This window comes from Scomber scombrus, chromosome 1, assembly GCF_963691925.1.
Source record: "Scomber scombrus chromosome 1, fScoSco1.1, whole genome shotgun sequence".
Lineage (NCBI taxonomy): Eukaryota > Metazoa > Chordata > Actinopteri > Scombriformes > Scombridae > Scomber > Scomber scombrus.
Window position 1 is genome coordinate 24453413 of NC_084970.1, and position 25908 is coordinate 24479320.

The 25908-nt window shown below is 39.0% G+C and overlaps 1 protein-coding gene across 1 annotated transcript in view; it reads left to right on the forward strand.

The window, feature by feature from the left end:
* Window positions 1-19205, forward strand: part of rasa3 (RAS p21 protein activator 3) — a 36469-nt gene extending 17264 nt beyond the window's left edge. Inside the window, exons 5-24 of the mRNA XM_062416004.1 lie at window positions 2583-2659; window positions 8000-8080; window positions 8224-8296; window positions 9989-10062; window positions 10162-10266; window positions 11343-11505; window positions 11600-11748; window positions 12304-12418; window positions 12593-12667; window positions 12836-12959; window positions 13359-13465; window positions 13805-13882; window positions 14008-14085; window positions 14301-14374; window positions 16720-16826; window positions 17319-17401; window positions 17577-17785; window positions 17877-17980; window positions 18091-18274; window positions 19105-19205. Coding sequence (XP_062271988.1) covers window positions 2583-2659; window positions 8000-8080; window positions 8224-8296; window positions 9989-10062; window positions 10162-10266; window positions 11343-11505; window positions 11600-11748; window positions 12304-12418; window positions 12593-12667; window positions 12836-12959; window positions 13359-13465; window positions 13805-13882; window positions 14008-14085; window positions 14301-14374; window positions 16720-16826; window positions 17319-17401; window positions 17577-17785; window positions 17877-17980; window positions 18091-18274; window positions 19105-19180 — 2136 coding nt within the window. The 3' untranslated portion in view covers window positions 19181-19205. The remainder of the gene's footprint in view (window positions 1-2582; window positions 2660-7999; window positions 8081-8223; window positions 8297-9988; window positions 10063-10161; window positions 10267-11342; window positions 11506-11599; window positions 11749-12303; window positions 12419-12592; window positions 12668-12835; window positions 12960-13358; window positions 13466-13804; window positions 13883-14007; window positions 14086-14300; window positions 14375-16719; window positions 16827-17318; window positions 17402-17576; window positions 17786-17876; window positions 17981-18090; window positions 18275-19104) is intronic.
* The last annotated feature ends 6703 nt before the right edge of the window (window positions 19206-25908 follow it).

A 25908-nucleotide genomic window follows, 5' to 3' on the forward strand; every position in this document is an offset into this window, starting at 1 on the left:
GCTATGACAGTAACTTATGGTGGAGACAGTTGACTCTCTCCACTTGTTCCACTATTATGTTATATTTTAACATTTACATTTATGAATCAAACAGTAATGTTTTGGTTTTAATTAAACTTTTTTTTCCAAGCCATACCCAGCCTCAGACACTGCAGCTGTATATATGGATAGATGTGAATATGTGTGGGTAGATGTCTGCGTGTTGGTGTTTGAAGCAGGGCAGAACCCAAACAAACACAGCATGTGTGCACCTAAAACATCTGAGCCTGCAGGGCCAAAGTCACACGGCTCACCACGTATCCCATAGATCAGATTTATTCACCTGTTTGACAGCTCAGTGTGTAATCATCCCGTCTGAGAGTGAACACAAGGCTTTGGTCAAAACCGCTGCGTTTTCCATATTTAGCACTGAATGATGACAGCTTGCTGAGACAGATAAAGAGCAGATAAAGTCTGTGTTTGTGTCATAGGTTGTGGATTTGATTTGCTGTTGAGTATATTAACAGGCTGGTTGTTTGTAGTTCATTACAATTATTGTATGATGGGGATAAAAGCAGATATCAAATTAATGCAGACCCCGATGGATAGGTCTTAAGCTGATTTGATATATATATATTTGAAAGTTTGATAAAAATACATCAACCAATAATTGTTTTTAATAGAAACACAGAAACCTAAAAATTTGATTTATTAAAGAGTTGTTATCAAGATATGTATGAAGACACTAAAGTTTCTAAATTACCTCAAACATATCTTTCTGTCCTGTAATTTAATAGTAATTCTACTTATCAGCTAGTATCTGTGATAATGGTAGATTCTGTTAATATCGGCCTATCGATCATCCAAATCAACTTTATTTCGCATCTAAAGAGGCCCTTTAAGTTTCACTGTCATTGTGTCTTGCCCTTTAAAAAAAAATAATTGTATGGGTGAACAACATGGCTTGATTCTAAAACTACCATTATCTTTGTCCGCATAAATTTAGTTAAACCTTCAAAGATTAGTCCAAACATTAGAAACAGATCAAGTGCTGAAAAAATGAATCAGAGTGTGGAAAACTAAGAAAAAGTCTTTCAGTCTGCTGCTGTGGAAGATGATGCAACATGTGGACGAAAGTGTGAATGATTTATTTAAGCATTTAAAAGTTGAATGTAGGTGTTTGTTTCTGATTGACTGACAGCTGCTCTCTTTGTCACATTACAGCTAGACATCTGAAATATTCTTTACAGGGTAAACTTTAATATCTCTGTTCAGTTGTGAAGGTTTTTGCCTCCAGTGGTTGATTTGTGATTGAGAATGGAGCTGTTGCATTTTTCACATTTGTCCTTCGTGCTTATTTACTACTCCTGCAATATTTTCTACTATTCACTATTCAGCAGTCTCACTCACCCACATGCAGTTAGGGGCACACAGACTTGGGCACATAGTACTACACAGACACGCACACACACAGACACACACAGCGTCAGTGAACAGTGAACAGTGAACAGTAACATCTGCAGACAGATGGGTGTGTGCAGCCCTGGAGCACGGATCTGAAACAGAGACACATTCATCCGAGGAGCCGGGGAGAGGAAGGATGTGTGAGACAATGAGAGAAAAGAGAGAAAGTGAGGGAGATGGATCAAATGAAGTAGGAAGATAGAGTGTCTCTCTTCTCTTTTCAATAGAGGACACATTGTTTGGCCTGTGTGCACATGTGTATGTGCGTGTGTTTGTTCCCTTTGCGTGAATTGGCTAGAGAGCAACGCCTGTGAGTTTGCATACTGATGCTGTTAATTAATGGAGCTTTTCTAGACAGCTGCACCACTACACTGCCATTATGTCATTAATCCAATCACTTCAGAGGGAAAATAACTTTGGCATGACGTTCAGGCTCACAGCTATTTTCATACAGTGTCTCTGCTGGTGGAGGAATGCCACTTCTTTCATGTTTGTGAGTTTTTGATTAGTGCAAGGATTTATTAAGGAGGAATTATCATCTGTTTTTGGCTTATAGGTACAGCACATGGATTTTGGCCTTTCATAAAGACTGTAGCTTGTATTATCCTACTACACTACACTATAGGTTGGTTGTCAAACGCTGCCTGTTTGTCAACTCATGTATCTCTAAGTGATGGATTACATGTCCTTTTATAATTGAAAACATTTTCTTACCACTTAGGCTCATGAATTCCTTTCATATCCAACTGGATTATGCATTGAGAGAAACGGATTGTCGCCAAGCATGAAGCATGAAGCATCAAGCAAGTTTGAAAAGCCAACATTTTAGATTAAATTTACTTTTATTGATTTGGCAATTGCTTTTGTCCAAAGTGCCATACAAGTGAGGTACAATCCGAGCCACAGATTCGATTAGATTGCACACTGTTGTCATATTCTTTAAAAAGTTTGTCTTTAAAAGCAGATGTTGGTTTATAAAATTGTAGATAGATGGTTTTCACTGTCGGGAATCATCCTGGGTATCACTGTGGCAGCGTTCTGTGTAATGTTGAACATTTGAATGCTGTGCTCTCATTGGGAATGAATTGGTGCATTAAAAAAGTGTTTAAAGCATGTGATTGTGTGTGTGTGCTCTGCAGGGAAAAGTGCACCTGGAGCTGCGTCTGAGTGAAGTCATCACAGACAGCGGAGCCGTCAACCACAAACTAGCCACACGGTAAGGTTACACACACACACACACACACACACACACACACATGTTTTGATTTGATCCGTGCATTTGTACACCATTTATCAGTTATGGTTCACTTTGGTCAACTGAGGTTGTTTTTAAATGTGCTTTACAAATAAATCTTGATTTGACGTATGGTTACTTGGATTTTAAAAGTTTCCATCAAGCTTTGTCAAAGTTTGCCACCTGTGTCTGATTTGACTGCTGCTCTAGTACATGATGCTTAAACCTGACATCATAAGTAAAAGAGACTGCAATGCAACAGGCTTTACTCCACTTCCAAGGTGCCTGACTTGTTGCCCAGCAACAACCTTTGACTGGCAGTGAGATGGTTGAAGGTTACAGCTCTTTGTTTTAGTCTCTTTGTGAATGTGTGAATCAATGTTTCATGTGTGATGTGCAAGTGTTTGCCGAGGATCGGTAAAGTCCTCTTGAGTGTATTATTCTGTGTGTGTGTGTGTGTGTGTGTGTGTGTGTGTGTGTGTGTGTGTGTGTGTGTGTGTGTGTGTGTGTGTGTGTGTGTGTGTGCGTGCGTGCGTGCGTGCGTGCGTGCGTGCTTGCTTGCTTGCTTGCTTGCTTCTTCTGTAACATGCAGCAGTAAAGTCTGATGATGAGCCAGCATGGCTCCGTTCCCAGAGCACATTGTGGGTAAGGAGCTTAGAGCAGAGAGCAGGAGGTCATCTAGTCAGATTTCTCTAGAAAGACACGTGTATGAAAGAGAGAGCTGTGTCCATTCAGAGCTACAGCTACGTAATTCAAAGAAACCATCTTCTTCACACCACGCTAGACGAGTAGATTTGTGCTCTAACATGTCTGTCTGTGCAGCATGAAATCCTGCTTTACATCCGTTTGGAAGTCATCTTTTTCTCAGAGGGGGTGTGACAAAGATATTAGATAATGCCAGTGTCAGAAAGTAACTAGGTACATTTTCTCAAGTATAGTACTTAAGTATTTATTTAAGTGCTTCAATTCGATGCCTAATACTTATACTTTACTGCATTTTAGAATGAAATATTGTTATTTTTACTCCACTACATTTATTTGACAGTTCTGATGATTATGATTTTACATATTAAAGATATGAACAGCCTCTAAAATCTTTTGTTGTGATTAAACTACCCAATACTACAAAAAGTAGTTATAATAAAATAAGCTTTGCCTTAACCAGCTACAATTGTAAACTTCTGCTCAGTGTGTCAGTAATAAAAAGGGCCAAGTCACAGATGAGTTCTAAAACTAGTAATATTTTTGGATTTTGGACTGTTGATCCGAAACAAAGATTTTGAAGACATCACAGTGGTTTTTAAGAAATATAAAAGGCATTTTCTTACTGTTTCTGGCTTTTTATTGATTAAAATGATCAATCATTTAAAAAATAATCTGCAGATTAATCAAATTGAAAATAATTTTTGGTTGCAGCACTACACATTTTCAAGTCTCTAACTAGACATAGAGTATGGTATTGTTACTTTCACTTGAGTAAAAATGTGGAAATGCTTCTTCCACCACTGAGAAAAGGCTGACAAACAGAAATGTAGTTGGTTGCGCAATACGATGAATGGCATCCGTGATGTAGTATGTTCCCGTCAATGACACAGACTCATAATCATCGCATCCCCCTTTTGTTTCTTTTTGGGATGATGTAAGTCATTTCCTCCTATTGGAGTGAAATTATTTTTGACAGGATATGTGGGTGCAGAAAAGAAGTACATTAACCTAATGTGAGTAATGTCAACTAAAACAAATAAAGTCTGCTTCACCATCACCGTCTGGCATGTCAAAGCTCACAGCAGTGATGACAGAGAGAGAAAGAGTTGGGGGCTGGATAGTAGGCCAAGCAGGGGTTATATAAACAAGCTTATTGGACAGGAAGCACACTGGCATTAGCAACGCTTAACCCGGCCCACTCCATATTCCTTATTAGAAACCTGTGTGTGTGTGTGTGTGTGTGTGTGTGTGTGTGTGTGTCAGTTCAGCTGTGGGCAGCGCTGTGATTTGCTGTGTAATTCATCATACAGTGTGAGTAGCGGTGCATCACCATGACACACAGGAAGTGACTCGTCCAACTGGGTGTCTCGCCCTGTTTGGGTGTTAATCCCCTTACAGCATGATGTCATCTGGAAACAGGACAGCTGTAGACAGGTCGCAATCACACAGGAGGATAAATACTGTGGATGGATGGATGGATAGATACATAGATAGATATATACATGCACAGATACATAGATAGATAGATACATACATAGACACATAGATACATAGATACATAGATACATAGATAGATACATTTTATTTAAAGAGGAATACTTTAATTCCAAGTTGGTTTTTAATATTTTAAAAAAGCCATCTGATAATTGTCACAACTTAAATATTGACTTTGTGTGAAAGATGATAATGTTAAAAAAAAAAGAAAAAAGACTTATCCGTGTACTTGTTTGATTGGTTTTGGAGTGATAATCCAGTTTTTGTAATGGGCCATACATTTATTTTCAAAGGCTCACATGTAATTAATTCTCTATAATGGTGAATGGTAAATGGTGAAATATGTCCATCACTCTTTCCCAAAGCTCAAGGTGAAACCTCAGATCCTTTGCTTTGTCCCAACCAACAGTTCAAAGCCCAAACACATTCAGTTTAATATCACAGAAGACTAAAGACACAAATATTTAAGAAGTAGGAACCAGTGAATTTGCAGGATTTTTTTCTTTAGAAAGTACTCAAAATGTTTATTTGATTTTCTAAATAGACAGCGATCAACTAATCGTTGCAGCTTTGTAAACAATATTATTGGTTTGTGTGCAAGTTCTGTACCATCTATACATAATCCCATGAAATAAATACAGTTTATAGTTTAGTGCTAATTGGCACATATAAACCTTGCATGGTAAATAATAACGTGGAGAGTCTGTATGAAAATTGCTGTACAAATTATACAAAGTTTATTTTTTACTACAGATAATTTTTTCTACATATGTTTAAAGTATTTTTATTTGGTTTATTTCGGGACTGCAACAAGCAATTATTTTCATTCATTTAATTATTATTTCTTTAAAATGTCAGACAGAAAGTGAAAAATGGCCATTATGTGTTACTATTTCCAAAGGTGACATACTGAAATGTCTCTTTTGTCTGACCAATAGCTCAAAATCAGTTTAATGTCATATATGATAAAGAAAATCAGCAAATCTTCACACTAGAGACGCTGAAACAGTGAATATTCATCATTTTTTTTGAAAAATGATGACAATCAGCTAATAAACTATTCATCTAATCCTTTCAGCTCTTTGGTTTCTTTGTTTGTTTTCTTGGCTTTTTCTTTATTTGGTGAACAAAGACATTTGAGTAGTTAAGTCCTAATCTGGAACTACATGGGAACTGAAAATTAAATCCTCTGTCTCTCCTATAGGAAAGGACCTAAAGTCTATTCCCCTTAGAATATCATCCTGTTTTTCTTTTTTTCTCTCTTTCTTGTTTTTCTCAAGGGTTCTTTGTGTCATGTCTATAGTTGCTGGATCACAAAGGATTTGAAACTGGCACAACTCTTTGCCAACAGCTCAGAGGGGATTACTTTCCTCCATCTCCTCTCATCTGTCACGCTCTCTGTTTGTTCCCGTCTTACATACATACACACCTAACACCGACACCAGGCAGGGCCATTTTCACAGTTCGAGAAACCCCTCAGAGAGATCTTAACTTGGCGAAAATTTTACTAGCAAGGAGTTCCAGCGTAGGAGTGAGCTATGAATGGCCCAGATGTTTTATGTCTGTGAGAAGGGGGCGGTCGACTGGATTGCTCTAAGATGCTTTCTTTAGATGGACGATCACTGGCCATTGATCAATGAAAAATAACAAATTTTCAATATTTATGGCTTTAGAAAGCTGACAGGAGAGTTGTTTTGTTTTTGTTAATGCTAAGTTGATCTGCAACAATAAGCTTATGTATCCAAAGAAGGCTCCAATTTACACTTAAGGCTACTGCAAAACATTTTTAAAATAATAATGTTAATTATGTCAAACATTTGAGAGTGTAGCTCCATGCAAACTTCCTGGATGACTGACAAAAGTATGACGAGATTTATTTCATCCGTGTCCATCCGTATGAAAAACTCTAGCTACAGTTTACTCCACACCTCTTCTGGGAGGACATTTTTTAATGCTTGCTACCTAAACTTTACTTAAAGGATAAATTCACAATTTTTCAAGTCTGTCAACAAAACAGGAGATAACTTCTTTATAACATTTCAATGTAAGTGATGATGGACAGCATCTAAAGTCATTGTTCTATGCAAAAAAACAAAAAAAAACAAATCCAATCTTTAGCTAAAGCTAATATGAGGCTTCAACAGTCTGGGTTAGATAAATACAGTGGATATCTTCCAACACTACAGTCTTTTTAGTACAAAATTCCCCCTTTGTGTTTCTGTCCCTCCACCGCAGCTTATTACAGAAACAGTGTCCAGGGGAGGAGGGGAATTTAGTGCCAAAAACACAGTAACTTTGGAAGATATCCACTGATTTGTGTAACTCAGACTGTTGAAACCTCATTTTATCTTCAGATAAACTTTGGAGTGCATTTTCACACAGGAGTGTTTCAGTGTACAAATGGGCTTCTGACAGTTGCTTAAAGACAGACCTTAAAACTGACATTTTTATCACCAGGGTGCAGAAAGACTTTAACAAACTCACAGAATCACAGCCCTCATGTATCATCAGCTCATCAACTTCTGAGAACTGTAACTTTTAGCTGCGAAATGCTCAAATGTCTTCTCTGCTGTCTTGTACTGGTCAGGTAGTTTACACTCAGCTTGTTACTTTCTACGGTTTCATGTAGGAGGATTGATGAGAGGAAGATAAAAGCTGTGCCGAGCTGTAGGCTTGGGTGTCAGCTTTCAGTGGTCTTGGCAGTGCTAGTGAACTTTTTCACATTAGTCATTTGATTAGGTGGTAATATAGAGCTTAATAGAGCTTTAAGAGTCCTCTGAGAGTAGCATTTAGCGTTTGGAGGTCTCTCTCTTCCTTCTGTGCATTTTCTGACCATTTTCTTTCTTTGAGTAAAAAATACATGTGCTTGCTCCTCCTAGCTTAGCATGTAAAGATAAATAGCTCTTGTCTCTGCTCAGATTTCAACTTGTTTTTCACAACTCAGCTCTTAGTGCTGTGGCACCTGAAATTCAAATGATATGGTGAGGTAGTCAGAGTAGAACTTTATTAATGGTGCATTAAAATTAGCATCAAGTTAATCTGTTACGTGTGTGTGTGGGCATGTGCCTGTGCAGCGGTCTGTGCTTATTCATTTATGCCCGCTGTGTGTTTGTGTTTCTACAGAGTGTTGGAGTGCCAAGGTCTTCCAATTGTCAACGGCCAATGTGATCCCTATGCTGCCGTCTCCCTACTAGGGCCTTCCAGGTCAGTATACACACACACAGACACACACGCAGACACACACACACGCACACACACAGCATACAGCTAAATGACATAATTCAATAAACAACTTCATTGTCTATTGCATGTGATTTGACATCCTTGTGCATTCCTGCTTCCCAAAGGTCAGAAGCCAAGAAGACAAAGGTGAAGAGGAAAACCAACAATCCACAGTTTGACGAGGTTTTCTATTTTGAGGTAAAGGTTATTTTGTGTTTTATATGTTCAACAGCAGTCATTTTGACTTGTTATAGCAGGGAAAGCACAGGTAGCACTGATATCATTAATGATGAGTGATTAATCCATGAAAAACAAACAGATAATAAATACTATGCATGGCCAAAAATACATTGACCTCAACTCTTATGGGAAGACCTTGCAAGAGGCACTAGCTAGGTGGAGCATTGACACTGGGTGAAACTTCATCCCAAAGCTGTTGGGTGGGGTCGGGACTGTGTGCAGGCTGGTTAAAGTTCTTCCACATCGAACTGGGAAAATCATTTATTTATTGAGCTGGCGTTGTCATGTTGAAAAGGTACTTCCTCAAACAGTTGCCAAAAAGTTGGAAGCACACTACTGTCCAAAATATGACTGTATGCTGTAACATTAGGATGTCCATTACTTTGATCTAAAGGTACCTAAATCATGAATATTATAAAATAGTCATATTTACTTTGTGTTTAGTGTCTTAAATGGTTCATCCACACAGGTTTAATTTTCTCCTTCTCAGAATCATGTGGGTGTTTACAAACTGCACTTTATTGACATCTCTCTGACCCTGATCCCATCTAACCACATCCACTGCTTCCACTTTTTTTGAGACAGTTACTAAGGTCACATAAAATGCTGCGGTATTTGTACAATATCATCGCTTCCGTAACTGTTGAGATTCATGTGGCAAAAGTTCACAAAGTTTAGCCGAGCGACCGACCTGCATTTCCTTTTCTCTGGCCTACTTACTTTTAATAACACGCCATCATTTATGTTATTTATATGCATTTATTAGTATTTATAGATATGTTTTATACACACACATACTCACAAACTCCCTTTCACACTGCCCTCGTTAACCCTCGCTCGCCAGCAGCACATTTTTGTGTGTTGCTCCTCCCTCTGGCCTCCCTGCAGCCACAGCAGAAGACAGCAGGACAAGAGTATGTTTGATTCAGACAAACCACCAAACAATCTGACCCATTGATTTCTATCTGACAAAACCATATACAGTCTATGGACAAGACCGTCTCATTTATTCCCCCCTGCCACATTAAGAGGGCTCTGCATAGCCTGTGGTGCTTTCAGCTTGAACTGCTGTGTGTATTTCACACACACACACACACACACACACACACACACACACACACACACACACACACACACACACACACACACACACACACACACACACACACACACACACACACACACACACACACACACACACACACACACACACACACACACACAGATCCATTGTTTGCATATTATTCTATTCCTTTAAACTGGACCCAGCCATTTTCTGATCTTTGATCTGGATCCAGATCTGCCAGATAGTGAGCTTAGAGGTGGATTTGATTTGAAACAGTATTATCCCTTCTTTAATGCTATTTTGAGAATTAAACAAATTGCATAAACTAGATACCACAGAGCAAGAAATTTAAACATTTTGGCCAAATTTACAAAAAAATATCTACTAATATCAACACAATGTCTCCACACCACAAAGGCCTCTGTATGTCTTTAAAGTATAATGTGACTTCTCAATGTTCTGTCTCTGCTGCCATCAGATCAATTTTTCAGGATATGGATGATTTTCATTAGGAGAAAACACTGACCTCCGTACATCAGAGAAATTGGTTCATGCCTAATGTTTCCCCGGTCTCTCTTTTATAGGTGACGCGACCATTAAGCCACACAAAGCGGCAGTTTGATGTCGAAGAAGAGGATGTTGATAAACTGGCACTGAGGTGAGACAGTAGCTGTCTAGTAGATCTTGGAAGACTGTGTTAGGATGATCTCGGTGGTTGCAGCATCTGTTTAAAATGTGCCCTCTTGCTTTTGTTCAGGGTGGATCTGTGGAACGCCAGCAACCTGAAGTTCGGGGACGAGTTCTTGGGAGGAGTGCGGGTTCCTCTCAAGGTCCTGGGTCAATCTGGAGTCCACGATGCATGGTGAGCATCATCTCCGACACATCACATAGTGCACTATTGTTAAGCCCTTTTCCTTCTTGACAAGTCGGTCGTTTTGGGTCTGTTTTATGGTTTTCCCTCTTAACACGTACTGTACTGAACCCCTGCTGAGGCTGTGCTGGTTTGGTTTCATTATCGTTTTCCACTGACATTTGGAGTATGTGTCACTATAGCAACAGCAGAGCCATAGCAACCAACAGACGTTTTTATTTAACCAGGGTAGATTTCGCTGAGCGCAAATACTCTTCCAACATTGCTGACCCAACGAAGTCTGTTTTTGTATTTTGAGGTAGATTACATATTCCTTTTGAAAAATGAAACATTTTGCTGTGATTATTGTTAGTAACACAAACCTTTGCAATCAGGCACATTATTCCTTTACACTCACAACACAATTTTCCAGATTTTGTGCCTGACTTTGGTGAGAAGCCGTTTTTAAGCTGAATTAATAGATTTTTTGGCCACATGGTGACAAAATTATCACTTTAAAAAGTTGATATGGTAAATTTGTTACCATAGAGTTGCCTATTTACACATCAAGCAGTCATAGAGGAACATTCACATTTATTTAAAGTTGTGGGTTAGGGTTTAAGGTTAGGGTTAGGTTTGGGGTTGGGGTTAGGGTTAGGGTTAGGACACTTTTCTTTTAGCTCTGTTTTGGTCTCCACCAGCTCCTGAGTAAAATATCTGGCTCTTAAGCTACTAAATGATCCACTATCTTCACCAGATAGTTGCTAACTTTTAGTGTACAGGAGTTTTAGCCTAACACAGTTGCTGCTATATCTGCAAACCAGGTTGATGTGAGTGGTGAGAAACCCAAAACAATGGGATGAAAGCTGCTTTAAAGCTTCATAGAGCTGAGGGTCTAATTCTCTGTGGGTTTATCAGTACAAGAAACAATATTTTTTTATAAAAACATTGATTAGTGAAGCTTTAAAAATGTTTTGCTCTTCTTTAAACCAATCTGTAATTTTGATTGTGAAACCATCAAGCATGATTCCTTTACGTTTCATTAAAATCCAATCAAAGACATCAAGATGTTAAACTCTCTTCTTCAGGTACTTCCTCCAGCCCAGGGAGAACGGAGGAAAGTCGGTGAAGGTAGAAGAGCTCGGCTCTCTGCGTCTGAACATCGTTTACACTGAGGACCATGTTTTCCCCTCCGAACACTACACCAACCTCCGCGGCTTCCTGTTGTCCTCTGCGAATGTGGAGGTGTGCGTGAGTCTCCTTTTTGTATTCTTCAGCATTTTTACTGTTACCCCGCTCTTTATATTTGAGTGCTACATGTTTAGAGTCTTTCCTCTCTTTGCAGCCCGTGTCTTCATCCGCAGCTCATATTCTAGGGGAGGTGTGTCGAGAGAAGCAAGAAGCCGCCATTCCCCTCGTGCGTCTCTTTCTTCACGATGGCAAGATTGTGCCTTTCATCAGCGCCATCGCTCACGCTGAAGTCAACCGTACACAGTGAGTGTCTCATTGCATCTTCCGCTTTGAATACTGCCTGAAGCCAATGCTTAAGAGCCATGATGATTGGGTTATACGTGTGTAGCTAAGAGTCCAACATAAAACCATATCCTGTTCTGTGGAAATCCTATAAAGTGTATTAATCCCAGCAGAGGAAGATGCATCTTTCAGATATCTGAGAATTTCCATATTTAGGTTTGTTTTGTCTCTGGCAGATATGTACTTAGCTCCATCATTGTCCGCAATAGTACATTTCTTCAACATAAGCCAAGCAGGATGTTGTATATTTGGGATTTTGAATGAATTTCGCTCCACTTAATCAGGTGCAGATGTATCCTTGAGTCGCTGTTTTTAATTAAAGTGAATAGCAATGATGTCATCAGGCTGAATGCGAATATCAACTAGCTTAGCAGTTTCATTTGACTTTGAACCACAGTAAGCAATTTTCTTTGGATAATAATTAAATGACTCTCAGAAGTCATGTTTATTCATTTTGATGTGCTTTGGCTGTAGTTTTGTTTTGTATCATAAAACACGCCCTGTCACCCTGTGTAGGGATCCTAACACAATTTTCCGGGGAAATTCGCTGACTTCCAAGTGCATTGACGAGACCATGAAACTGGCAGGAATGCACTATCTGCAAGTCACACTCAAGCCAATCATAGATGAGGTATGGTGATACTCCCATGTCTTTTTACTTTACCAAAAGTCTAAACTTTTAGTCTTTTGACTCTTTTTATGTCTTAATTTGAATCATGTCACATCTTTCTTTGTGGCATCTCTACAGGTATTGTGGAAAATGAGTCATGAATGGATATTTCAATAATTTTATACATCTTCATAGATCTGCACAGAACACAAACCCTGTGAAATCGACCCGGTCAAGCTCAAAGAGTCAGAGAACCTGGAGACGAACAGGGTAAGAAAACGAGTGTGTGTGTGTGTGTGTGTGTGTGTGTGTGTGTGTGTGTGTGTGTGTGTGTGTGTGTGTGTGTGTGTGTGTGTTTGTGTGTGTTTGTGTGTGTGTGTGTTTGTTTGTAAGTGTTTGTGTTATCTGACATATCTGACCTGCCTTTTCCCTCTTCAGGAAAACCTCCGTCAGTATGTCGACCGCATCTTCAACGTTATCACCACCTCTGGTGTGCGCTGCCCCACTGTCATGTGTGATATCTTCTTCTCTCTGAGAGAGTCTGCTGCCACCCGTTTCCAAGGTAACTTGCCTCCTGTGTGACTTTCAAGAGATGGAAAAAAGAAAACAGGCCACTAATAAGGAACAGGAAATAGACAATAAAGAACAGGATGTGCAACATGTCCAAGGACACTTTATTCTATTCTCACAAAAAGGATTTCTGTGCTTTGCTTTTTGTGTCAAACCTGACACTACTTAGCCTCCCACATACTTATTATGGTTATGTGTAGAGTATGCAGTCTGTACACCTTCTGTCATATACTCTGCTGCCTCCTTTTGGCTGTTGTAGAGTACTGCAGCCGCTGGAGGCACAAGCTGCTAGATATGATAAAAAAAAAAATGGATATGTAATGTCTTAGATGTCATTTAAGTGAGTGTAGTGTTTGATAATTCCATGCTTTTGTTTTTGTTTCCTCTCCAGTGGACCAAGATGTACGATACACAGCAGTGAGCAGTTTCATCTTCTTGCGGTTCTTTGCTCCGGCCATCCTCTCACCCAACTTGTTCCATTTACGTCCACACCATCCAGTGAGTTTGACTTTTAAAACACACAGACAAGCAAACAACATAGATACATATTAATTAGTCTTTTACATCCATATGCCTTTAATATTTTATGTTAATATTTCAGTGTTTCAATATGCATTTATTGAATTAATCCTCCAGAAATAAATGCTGTTGAAAATATTTTACCAAATGTTTAAAGGTTGTGTTGTTTTTTTGTTGATAGAATCTAAATCCGGTTCAAGATTAAGTTTCAGATTACTAGTAAAAATAAAGTGTATTTATTGTGTTGTCAAGTTTAAATTGGATTATTGTTTATTATTTATCATTAATTGAGTTTTATTTAATTTTTTGTCCTCCCAGGATCCCGCCACCTCACGAACCCTAACCCTCATCTCCAAAACAATCCAGACACTGGGAAGTCTTGCCAAGTCAAAATCTGTGAGTTTCTCCCCTAAATGTGTATTTTTCATATTGACTGCTGCTGTAACGAAACTCGACTTAAGTTGCATTTCAGTCTAACAGTAAAACAGGCACTAAACTCTCTGACTCCACTTTCTTTCAAGGCCAATTTCAAAGAGTCCTACATGGCCGCATTTTATGACTACTTCAATGAGCAGAAGTATGCGGACGCTGTGAAGAATGTGAGTGTTCAGTTTCTTTCTTTGTTGCACGCAGTAAATCTGAAAAATGTTCTCTTTATCTGTCAAGCCGGATAAATGGGTGATGAAATTTTGTTTTTTTGTCCAAATGTAGTTGACAAGCTATGCTTTTAAGCCACAGAGTTTCTTGGATGTGGTGTAAAATTACCACCACCATTAACGTGTTGATATATAACATCCTTTATTTGCCCCCACAGTTCCTGGACCTGATCTCCACCTCTGGCAAGTGGGATCAGAAGAGTATTGAAACACCAATCATGCTCAAAGAGGGGTAAGGTGCCAAATTTCTGTTAAATTAATAGAAAAAACATAATTTAAAAAACCCAACCCAAATCTGTTTTTCTTTGTTGTGCCTATGAACAGCTTTCTGAAAAACAACCCTTAAAAAAAAACCTTTGAGAACACATGAAGTGGTTTCATATTCATATTCAAGCTGAGGGTTATTCACTGTGGCTGTTTTAATGTCGGTTAACTTTTCACCGTTAATGAAGCAGCTTCAGTGTTTGTCTTTTTACGACCTCATGAAGGTCATCTTGGGTCCTGTTTCTAGCTTCAGATAAGTTACTGCTGTTTTGATCTTTCAAGCTGAGCTGTCCAGACTCAGAGAAATAATTGGTCACTAAGGTGCAACTAGATTTTACCGTAACATATTTGACCCCTCATGGTCCGATTATTTTTCAAAGTGAACAGTAATATTAGAGATATACCTGAGGCGGTAACCTGAGCCCTTTCTGACAACACGTGGGCTGTTGTTTTGATAATATTTCTAATGAAGCTGTAAAGGGGAGGAAAGTTTCCAGTTGACAGTAGGTGTGCCAACACCTTGCTCATCAACATCCCCACCCTCTTTTGTTTCTGCTACCGGGCGTAGGAGTGTAAAACTCACTATAAAGAGGGTTGATGGGAAGGGGTCAAAAGGCACGAAGGGCAGGTAAGAGCTTCTCTGTATAAAGGCTTTGCCTTTGTGACCCCCTGTATGTGCACTGTAACCTCACCCCACCCCCCAAAGCCGGACATCTTCTTTCCCACCAACATCACGGGCTACTGTAGATGCTGCTGCACTTTACTTTATATCTGATGAGCTGATATTAGCGTGAAATGACTTATAGAAGAAAATCAAGTGTCTCTGTCTGACAGTGTGTGACACTGTGTGATCAACAGACTGACTGTAATGGTATAAAGTAAAGTGTTAACCTCTAAACCTGCTTATGTAGGAGGCGTCACCAACATTGATAGCCCTTCTCGTCCCTCGCCATGCCAGACATGCTTGGCGTCACAGTGACAGCAGGTGGTTGGTTACTGTTCAAACATTTCTAGGATTTCATATCTGCCCACATCCTGATCCTTGATACCCTTTGTCTAGACTCTGACCATACCGCTACCATTCACATTAGACTTCCCAGCACAGCTCCAGGCATTTTGGCACAAGTGAAACCAGCACGCTCATGGCTCAGTAGTGTGGAAATGTAGTTTTAGTGATTTTGGTAATCAAAATCTTGGTGCATCGTATTCCACGTATCCTCTGGTCCTCAAACTCTAAAACAAAGACTTCCTGATGTTTACTCTCCCATAAAAGACCTTAATGGTCATTTTTACATGTTTTAGCTCATTAACAACAAATAGCGTTTACCTCACAGTATCACCAACAATTATCCAAAGCATTGCATTATTTGATTACCAACATTAGAGGCTTGCTTGAAATGTATTCAATTCAATTTCATCATTTAATTTATTGAATTTATTCATTTGTGTATCTATATACTTTCTTTTATGTATTAATTGGTAAAGAAGCTGCAAGCAGGGACAGTTTCTTACAGCTGTGGTTAAGCAGGCTCCAACTTCTGAGATTTAACATTTAGATGCCTTATCACATAATTACAACCAGAAGATAATTCAGTAAACATGTAAACAAATATAAATGTTGTTTCTAAAACTTTTATGTGAATTTATTGCTGTCAGCAACTCTCAGAAGTCAGAGCATCCTTCAACTTACCAATGAAATGGTCCCTGTCTACAGCTGCATTATGGCAATGATATAAAAATGTAACCTTGATGTGTAAATAAACATGACATTAATATTTCAATGTGGTGGATTATCTACCTCAGGTTTCAAGTCTCTGCAAGTTTATTTTCATAATATACTAAAGTAAATAGAAACCAGTGGCTACCTGGAAGTTATGAACTGTATTTTGTAATTTATACAAAACATTCAGTTAATAGGCTAAAACATGCCAAACAAAATGGTACCTTTGATCCACCGACCCATCTCCTTTTTGAGTCATAGACTGATGAATCTATGAGTGCTGTACTGACATTTTTTACATGTACAGTGGCAATTAACACAATGAACTGTAAGCATGTAAATAGAATGATACTGATAGACTAAGTATTTGTGTGCACAGGATTCACATAACTGGAATGCAATGGTGGTTATTGTAAATAATAGTTTACATAACCGTACTGAACTGTTTTAGCACCGTAGATTATGCAGTTGGCCATTAAAAAAAATAAATAAATGTGTTTATATACTGGGATGTATTCCAAATATATTTCTGGGCAACATGAGCTCATCTGTCAGGGATTTCAGTTGTAAGTTTCTCACCTGTTTGTCTTCAGATTCATGATAAAGAGAGCACAAGGGAGAAACCGGTTTGGAATGAAGAACTTCAAGAAAAGATGGTTTCGCCTCACCAACCATGAGTTTACCTACCACAAAACGAAAGGTAATGAACTTCATCTGTTTATGTCATCTCATCTGCGCTTGTGTAAGAATCAGCAGGAGGGTGAGAAGGAGGAGGAGAATCTGCTGAATGTACATTTAGCCTGAACATACTGTACATCCAACACATGTGGTGGAGATTAAGTTACTCAGCAGGCAATACATTTGTCTGGCATTCAAACAAGCTCAGCCAGAAACATGCAATATATAAACTATTCCATACTATAAATTGTTTTTGTATTTGAAAAAAAACAAATTGTTAGTGCAAAATGGTTAAGTATGAGGATTTATTGTATACTAGCTGCAAAAACATGAGTATCCTGCATACCCTTTATATTTATTATGAAGACACAGCTATAGACTCTAATGCCAGGAGACTAACATGACATATTTTTTTGAACACTCTTCTGTATAATGTAGTTATCATCTTTCACATTCCTCCGTCCTTTACTTTTTCATCTTTTCCCATGACTGATGTGTTTCCTTTTCCTTCCAGGTGAGGGAGCTCTGTGCAGCATTCCCATAGAAAACATTCTGGCTGTGGAAAGGCTGGAGGAGGAGTCTTTCAAGATGAAAAATGTAAAGACCCCACACTAGCAGGCACTTTTAAATCTTTAGAGCTTTGAGATTTTGGCACAAGTCACTCCTACTTAGAATATAGCGTAATATCTTCCAGAATATGACTTAACCTGTTATGAAAAGCTTTCTATTTAACATGTGTTCCCGTGTTTTCTGCCCCTTTTCCCTCCCCCAGATGTTCCAGGTCATTCAGCCAGAGAGGGCTCTCTACATTCAGGCCAACAACTGTGTGGAGGCACGAGACTGGATTGACATCTTGACCAAAGTCAGCCAGTGCAACCGCAAGCGCCTGAGCACCTACCATCCTTCAGCCTACCTCAACGGCCACTGGCTCTGCTGCAAGCTCTCAGCAGACACAGCGCCTGGATGCTCGCCATGCACTGGGTGCATAAAATTTATTGAAATGTGCTCTTGGAAGTTCATTATCTTTGTTTTCCTTTCCTCTCTTATTCTCTTGTGTGTATCCTGTTTTCAGCGGTCTCCCAGCCAACATCCAGCTGGACGTAGACGGAGACAGAGAGACTGAGAGGATCTATTCCCTGTTCAGCACATACATGACCAAACTGATCAAAATGCAAGGTCGGAAACTGGCAGAAGTGTTTGGATGCGTGTGCAATTTTGAGAATTCATGCATGCATATACCGTAAGCATGTGTATGATCATGGCTGCTGTCTGTCTTCCCTGTGCAGAGGCCTGTGGCAGTAAGTCTGTGTATGACGGGCCTGAGCAGGAGGAGTACTCCACCTTTGTCATCGATGACCCCCAGGAGACGTACAAAACCTTGAAGCTGATTGTTTCAGCTGTGCAGACTTTGGAGCAGCAGCACACCAAGTACAGACGAGACAAGTTCAAGAAGACAAAGATAGGCAGCCAGTATGTGTTTTTTTATGTTTATTTACTTGTAGCTTAAACGTTTGTATTGTTGTTAACTGTAGTTATTGTGTATATACTGTATAGTGCAGTGGAGGCTGAGGGCTGCAGGATAGAGTTAAAAATGTAAATCTGATTCAAGATTGGGCAGCTTATTTTTTGGCCAACAGTTGAGGTAGAGTCCTACAGTCCACAGGCGACTTTAGTCATCTGAATGTTAAATGTAGCACCTTTAACATTTCATATAACTTTTAACGACTACTGTGAGCAGGTCTCACAATAGTCGTTAAAATGGTTAAATACATTTTCCCTTCAGTCCAGTCCCATTTGGTTCAGACATTTGTGGATATACTGGCCTCTAGCTCTGCTAATTTCCTCATTTTAAAGGACAGGTTCACAATTTTTCAAATCTGTCTTAACACAGCAGTCAAATGCTCATAAAAGATTAAAACAGGTTTTTCCTTACTGTAATTAATCTTCCTGTTCATATTGACCATTAGAAGATCCCCTTCAAATGTGCTTTAAGTGTAAGTGATGGTGATAAAATCCAGTCGTTTCTCAATAGAAGAACAAAAAAAACTGGAACTTAAGCGCTAAAAAGACTGTAACACTGAAAGATATCTACTTGATTTGACTCATTTGGATGGCTGAAGCTTCATATTAGCTTTGGATAAACTTTGTAATACATTTTTGCGCAGAAGGAGGCTTATGGATTTGGGCCCCCCATCACTTGGAATTATAAAGTAGTGTTACCCCCTGTGGCTCCTGCTTGTGTGAAAGTCTGCATTGCCCTGCCAACAACCTTCTCATTCCTTTTTTCTCTGTTTCCTCAGGGAGCATCCGATCGGAGACAAGAGTTTTCAGTGCTACATCCGCCAGCAATCTGAGAGCTCCACTTACTCTATCTAGCCATGGCTCTGTAGACTGTTTCTTTGATGCCCAGAACCAGCATATTTTTCTTCACTGTAGAAAAAAATCCATCTCAACAATGCTCTTTGTCTAGGATTGACCTTTAAATCTTATTTTTTCTTGAAGTAAGACTTTTTTTTCCAGTTCAGCTCGACATGTTTTAAGTCTTTCCTATTGAATGAAGTTAACTTTTGTAGAGTGAGCCTTTTTATTTCAGGAATATGTCAATTATTTGAAGACATTACTGGAAGCAGGAGATGCTGATTTGGAAACAAATTGCCCCTGATTGACTGATTTGTTCAGTTTTAAGGAAAATAAGAGTTTAAAGTGTCATTGCTGGGCTAAATGAACTGTGGAGATGGAAGTTTCTGCAGTGTCTCAAGGTGCATCGCTCCATATATGGAGAAACAGACTTCAGATCAGCAGGAAAAAGAGGAACATTTGTGGAGGAAAGGAGGGTGACGAATGAAGAGATAATCACACCGTACGTCTATTTGCATCTCCTTTCTGTGATGTGACGAGAGAACAAACGTTTTCACTGGACAGTTTTGACAGTGATCAACACGCACTTTAATCGCCTCCAAATCTATGGATGAACAAGCCTCGCAGCACACTTTCAAAAAAGCTTATTTTATCTGTTTGATTTGTATCTGGTTATTTTAATGGTTGTTGAAATGTTCCATTGTATTTCACGTCTCACACACCAAATTTAGAAGGAAGGACTGTAATCCCCCCCCCCCCTTACCATGTACCTGTTTGTTTGGGGATTTTTTTATTTTTTTTGTTTGCTTTGTTTTTGCCCCCAACCTCCTCAGGAAGGCTGTGAAAGTCGAGGGCACACAAGAAGAAGGGATTGTCAGGACCAAGCACAGCCCAGAGCAGCTTGATGTTAGCTATCAAAACTCACACTCCACTGACACTTGTAGCCCTCATTTTTAAAAATGGCAGATGTATCGGTTCAAGATTTTGCTTTTCATTTGAAGCCTGTTGTGTTTGGATATCGTGCAGCTGTGTAACCAGTACCTGGGTTAAAGGAATAGCTTGGTTTAAACTGTTTTATTCTGTTTTTTTGAAAGTCAAAACAAACCCATGGATGCCTTTGTCATATCTTTGCTTAAAGGTTTAAAGGTATTTTGAACAGCTAACTCAGTGTAGCTCAGTTTATGGATGTCTTTCGGATCAGGTTGCATCTCCTCTTAAAGTGAGGCAAAATACTCCATTAAACATCACCAAAGGTTTAATGGAAATGTAATTAACTTTTTTAATTCACCAATTTTACCATGTACATTTGATCATACCTCATTTCCAAACCAGTTCCTGTTTACACACCGTGGTGGATAAATATGAGTACTTCCAAAAAAGTAGATGACAACTGAGCAAACTCCATCTGCTGATGTATACTGTGTATGACAGGGTCAAAAGCTCAATAACAAGCAAGTAGACCTTGACTTGAGACTGTTTTACAAACTACTGTTTCTAAGGCCAAGGATGAGAAGTCTTAAAATGCACAGGATAATGGAAAATTTTATTATGTTACAGTTCAATTCAAATGGAGCAAACTCCATTGGCTGATGAAGACTGCGTGATGTGATTAAAAGCTCCAGAGCAAGCAATTAAACAGACCTTGAGCTGAGACTGTTTTATTGACTCGAAAAAAAAAGCAGTTTCAATGACAATGTAAAATGTTAGTTTTGTTACTTGATCCCAACATCCAATAACTGAACTAAACTAGGCTAAGATCACTGTTTAACATAACCTCAAACTATATGTGGAGATTGTTTGATAATGGTTAAATCCAAACTATTCCTTGAACTACCACAAAGCAGAAACTATGTGTTAAAACAGCTCACTATCGAGGATGATTTTTAGCCTCACTTCTAATTAATCCATATACTAACATTTTAACCGGGTGTGTCTCAAGTTATGATTGTGAGATGGATAATGTGTTACTTATTGTGTTGCCCTGTTGGCTGCCTCATCATGTAGATCTATTTTGTGAGTTAGCGCTGCCTCATTTTGGAAATGCCCCCCCTCCCTTCCCAATATTAGTTTAAAGCCTATTTATATGCATTCCTCTGAGAAACTGCCTGCTGTGAATTTTACTGGTCAGCACCTCAGAATCTGTTGAAGGTACAGGATTTATTGTCACTAGCCTGTTGTGTAATGTTGTTCTATGCCCCCCAAAGGCAACCACTCTCATTTGCTTTCATATTCATCAGCACTCATTCACGCCAAAAACCAGTGCATGTGTAGTACATTGTAGCCTGTGACCAGGTGATTTACAAACCACAGAAACATTTTGTGTTTCCAAAACTATAAGCACCTGGTTATGTAGCGTCATGGGCGTTCCCATGATCACAGGATCCCAAACAGTGCCAGTCATCACTTTTCTAAAATTCTCTTTTTGAAAAACAAAACATAAAAAAAATCATTGTTTAGATATGTTTTTTATATATCAAAACCTATACTGTTTTAAAAACAGACAAGCAATTATTCCGATGACATCTTTTTCTTTGTCAGATGTGTTGTTGTACGAACTGTCAGGAAGGTTCTCAACAATTTGACTCTGTTTTCTATCTTTGTCTTGTCATACGGACATCTCGCTGTGTATTTGAATTGAATGACTGAGGTGTGTCTCCTTGCGTATGTCGGGGTTGTACTTGTACGTGTGTGACTGTGTGTTTGTGAGTGTGTGCATGTGTGACTGACATGACGGGTTGTATTGCCAATTGAATTACCCAGTGTTACAGGTCAGGAAAGGCAGGAACCCAGTTGTAAAAAGAAGAAAATCACTGCCTGTAATTATATTAAAGTGTGCAGTAGACTGTGGAAACACTGATACTCTACTCTGGCCTGATATGTTGTATCTTCTCTTTGCTCTTGTATAGAACCGCTGTTCCATTTCAAGGAACGTTTTGCCAATATATTCTCCCAAAACATGTAATGTATGTATCAGTAATAACATTCAAACATTAAGAGAGCATCATTGCTTTAACCTCTCTGAACTTTGGTGAGTGTTTGTTTCCACCAGTTACTAACTCTCCTCAGGTTTTTGAAACTCAGCATTGGGTGTGTTTTTTTCTTTTCTTGCAAAGACTGAGGAGAATCAGACTGAAGGATAAACCGCAAAACAGTTCTATTTCTCATCCGTAACTTGGTAATCATATTTATTATAATTTTTCAGCAAATCCTTCCCAGAAATATCAGCTGAGTTAGGGGGTAGTGGCAGTTACAGTAAGGGCAACTCCTCCCCCCTGGAGCCCACAAAGGAATGACTTATGCAATAATGGTGTTTCAGCATGTAATAATATTAACAACCCCTTGATAAGTTCATCAAATTAACAACGCACATCTGCTGACCTTTTGCAGAAAAATGCCTCTTCAGATAAAAAGCATATTATAAAAGGGAGAACAGTGTATTTTGTACAAATATTTTAAAAGTGTTAAAATAAGCCTGTTATATGTGTACATAAAACAGCTGAATGAATGGTGAACATGTGATGTGTTTTTTTTTCCGAATAACTAAATGAAACCAATATTAATGCAAATGTGGTGTCTTTGTCTTTTGTTCAGCAGTTCACAGTTTGACAGTATCACCTCAAGAGCTTCATTTTGTTTTAAATTAGTGAGCACATTTTGTTAAAAGTCACATGAAGGACTCAGAAAGATGTTTTATGTGTCAGCTGTCTGGTGGTGCATTAGGTAGAACAGATATGTCTCTTGTATGTATCAATCAAGCCAGACATTTTCTATGTCAGGCATTTTGACATAGCAAGTAAGGCACAGGCATCAAAATTTCAATTAAAGTGCATATTTCCTTACTGATAATTGCTTGTTGGGACTCTTGAAGTAACAGGAACAAACTGTTAGAGAGTGACTTAACAGCCCCTGGAGGTCTTGTTTTTGCTGACCTCCAGAGGTTTAACTTCTCACCTTGCTGCGGTGACGTACCAGTGACCCTGTGACATCACTGCTGGACTTTGGCTGTCACCAAGCACACCTCTGAGCTCACCAAACCACGTCACTGCAGGGTGTTAACTGAAGTGAAACAGACTTGAGACAGTGTCATGTTAATCTTTATTGAATGTTATTAGTTCCACCTGTGTGTTTTCTGCTATTACAAGTCAAATATCTGAAAAAAGGTCTCTTGATCAATGTCAGACAAATGAAATACAGTTCTGTAAGACAATGCTCTCTAAATAATGATAAGCTACTTGACAGTATGTTCCACTGGCTTTCTCATTTGTCTACAGAAATCGAAATCGGTGTCACCCATACAGCCTAAAATTGATGTCCTGCTGAAATAAATTGCCAAAAATAGTTTGAAAGCATCTATTCAAGTCCTAGTCTTTCTTTTGATTTTATTTCCACCCATTTTTCATTTACTGTGTCAATCAGTTAAATGCATGAGCCATTCTGCATGAATGACTTTGGAGAGAAAAAATCACAATACAGGAGCCAGACACTATAAACCACTATTAATGAAACACAGGAAACGCTGTCTGAGGAAACACAAAGATAGAATTTGAATCTAAAAAAGACTGTAAGATGTCAGATATCCACTTGATATGACTAACTCAGACTGCTTATGACAGTGTGAACACACTGTGGATTTTGGCCGCCATCACTTACATTGAAAGCACATTTGAAAGGTATATTTTAACAGTCAGTATGAACAGGAGGAATGATTACAGCACGGAAAACCTATTTCACTGTTCATATGTGAATCTGTCCTTTAAAGGTGATCATTTGTTTATAAAATGGAAGAATGACCATTGTCCATTTTTGTTGTCAGTTGCATAGCAGCAGTCTTCTCTATTCACTTTTACATTATTTCAATGTTGAAAATATGACCTCAGTTGGCAGCAGATGTGTCGGGCCTGTGTGGGTCTCCTTTTATTGTCACATGCACAACAGATGGCAACATTAAGAGCAGTGAAATTTGCTTCTTGTTCCAATTAAAGTATATTATTTCCATTGGAATAATAAAATGTTGAGAAGATGAAAAGAGAGACACATTTTAGATATCAAAATATACATTATATTGTACATTGGTGTACAGGTGGAGTTTTGCACCTAGTGATAAAAAGGATGAATGGTGGATTGCATACAACAAGTGATTCTTTAAAAAAAATAAACATACTGTCTAATAGGCATAACTGGGTGATTGGTCAAGCTTTGTTGTTAATAACCCTCCATATTTTTGTGTGTCAGTCTGTGAGCATTTCCAGAAATCCTTTGTGCTCTGGCCCTCCTATCGCGTATATTGTATTTTGAAAAGCTATTTTCTGCATGAGTTCAACCCACCAGCAGCCAGCAAGGCAGCAACGAGGATGCATGAAAGTAGACAATGGCAGTGTGTGTGTGTGTGTGTGTGCTTGTGTGTGTGTGTGTGTGTGTGTGTGTGTGCTTGTGCATGTATGCATGCGTTTTTGTTACCTCATTGTGTCCTTTTCCAGTATAAACACCAATCTTGCCGAGACCAGTAAGTAGTCCTCATGGGGACCAAAGCCTGGTCATGAGGCAAAACATCATTTCTGATGTTATGGTTGAGGTTAGGGGTAAGGTGTGAATGGAGGTTAGGATTTTTCGACCTATTTCCTGGCATTTTGTGACAGTGACTAATGGGGACAACTATTTTAGAAATTGGTCCAGAATTGAGCGAGAGTGCTTCAGCTGGCAGCTGCAAGACAGGCTGCGATGTAATCATTTGGGGCAGTTGTGCTGTCAGTGGCGAAAACAAACACTTTTAGTGGATGAACATGGATGGGGCTCAATTGCCCCAAAGAATTTCACTGCAGCCCATTGCGTACATAGACTGTTAATGATGGACATAGTGACGTCACCCATATGTTTGTGGACTCCCATTTTGAAGACTCGAGTTAGGCATTTTTGGAGCCAGAAGTGATGATGATATCTGGATGAGAGGGTGGAGCTAAGCTAACCCTAATGCTAGCTTCACTGTGCATTTACAGTCTAATGGCCATCTGTGATAATTCTAACGCTAATTTATACTAGCGAAAAACAGGGTTAAAAGCATGAAAACTAAATGTACCAGGAAGAACTGAACATCCGATTTCTTTTTTAATACAACCAAATACTGAACCAGACTTTAAAGGTGACCAAATGTTTCAGTTAAGTCTTATGAATTGAAAACAGACTGAAATAGCAACGGCTACAGCTATGCCTATAATCTGTGAATCTGGGGTTACACCATTGTTACCTCACTGACATTGCTGGCATGGTAGCGACTTGTCAATCACAATGTTGCAACACCCTCAAGTATATCCTGCTTCATCAACTATTTTACTCTAAATGGGACTATTAAATTAATATCATGATGTATTGACGAAGACCTGAAACTAATGATCGACACCATAAGCTTATCAGGAAAGTGTTCACTGAGGTATTAAATCAAGTGAGAAGTAAGGTCAATTACTCATAGACTTTCATACAGTCAGACTTTTTTATTTGCAACCAGTGGAGTCGCCCCCTGTTGGCCATTAGAGAGAATGCAGGTTTATGGCACCTCTGAATTTGGATCTACTTTTCAGACAAGGATCCACCTACTTGGTTTCACAGCTGCTGGCTGAAACAATATTGCACCAGTTACCAAAACTGTCACCCACATTAGTCACCTCGGCAGAAAATGATGGGAAGAATCTCTCAGTTTTCCTGTAAGGTTAGGCTCATGGTTTGGGTTAGGCTGCTCAATTTAATTTATTTAT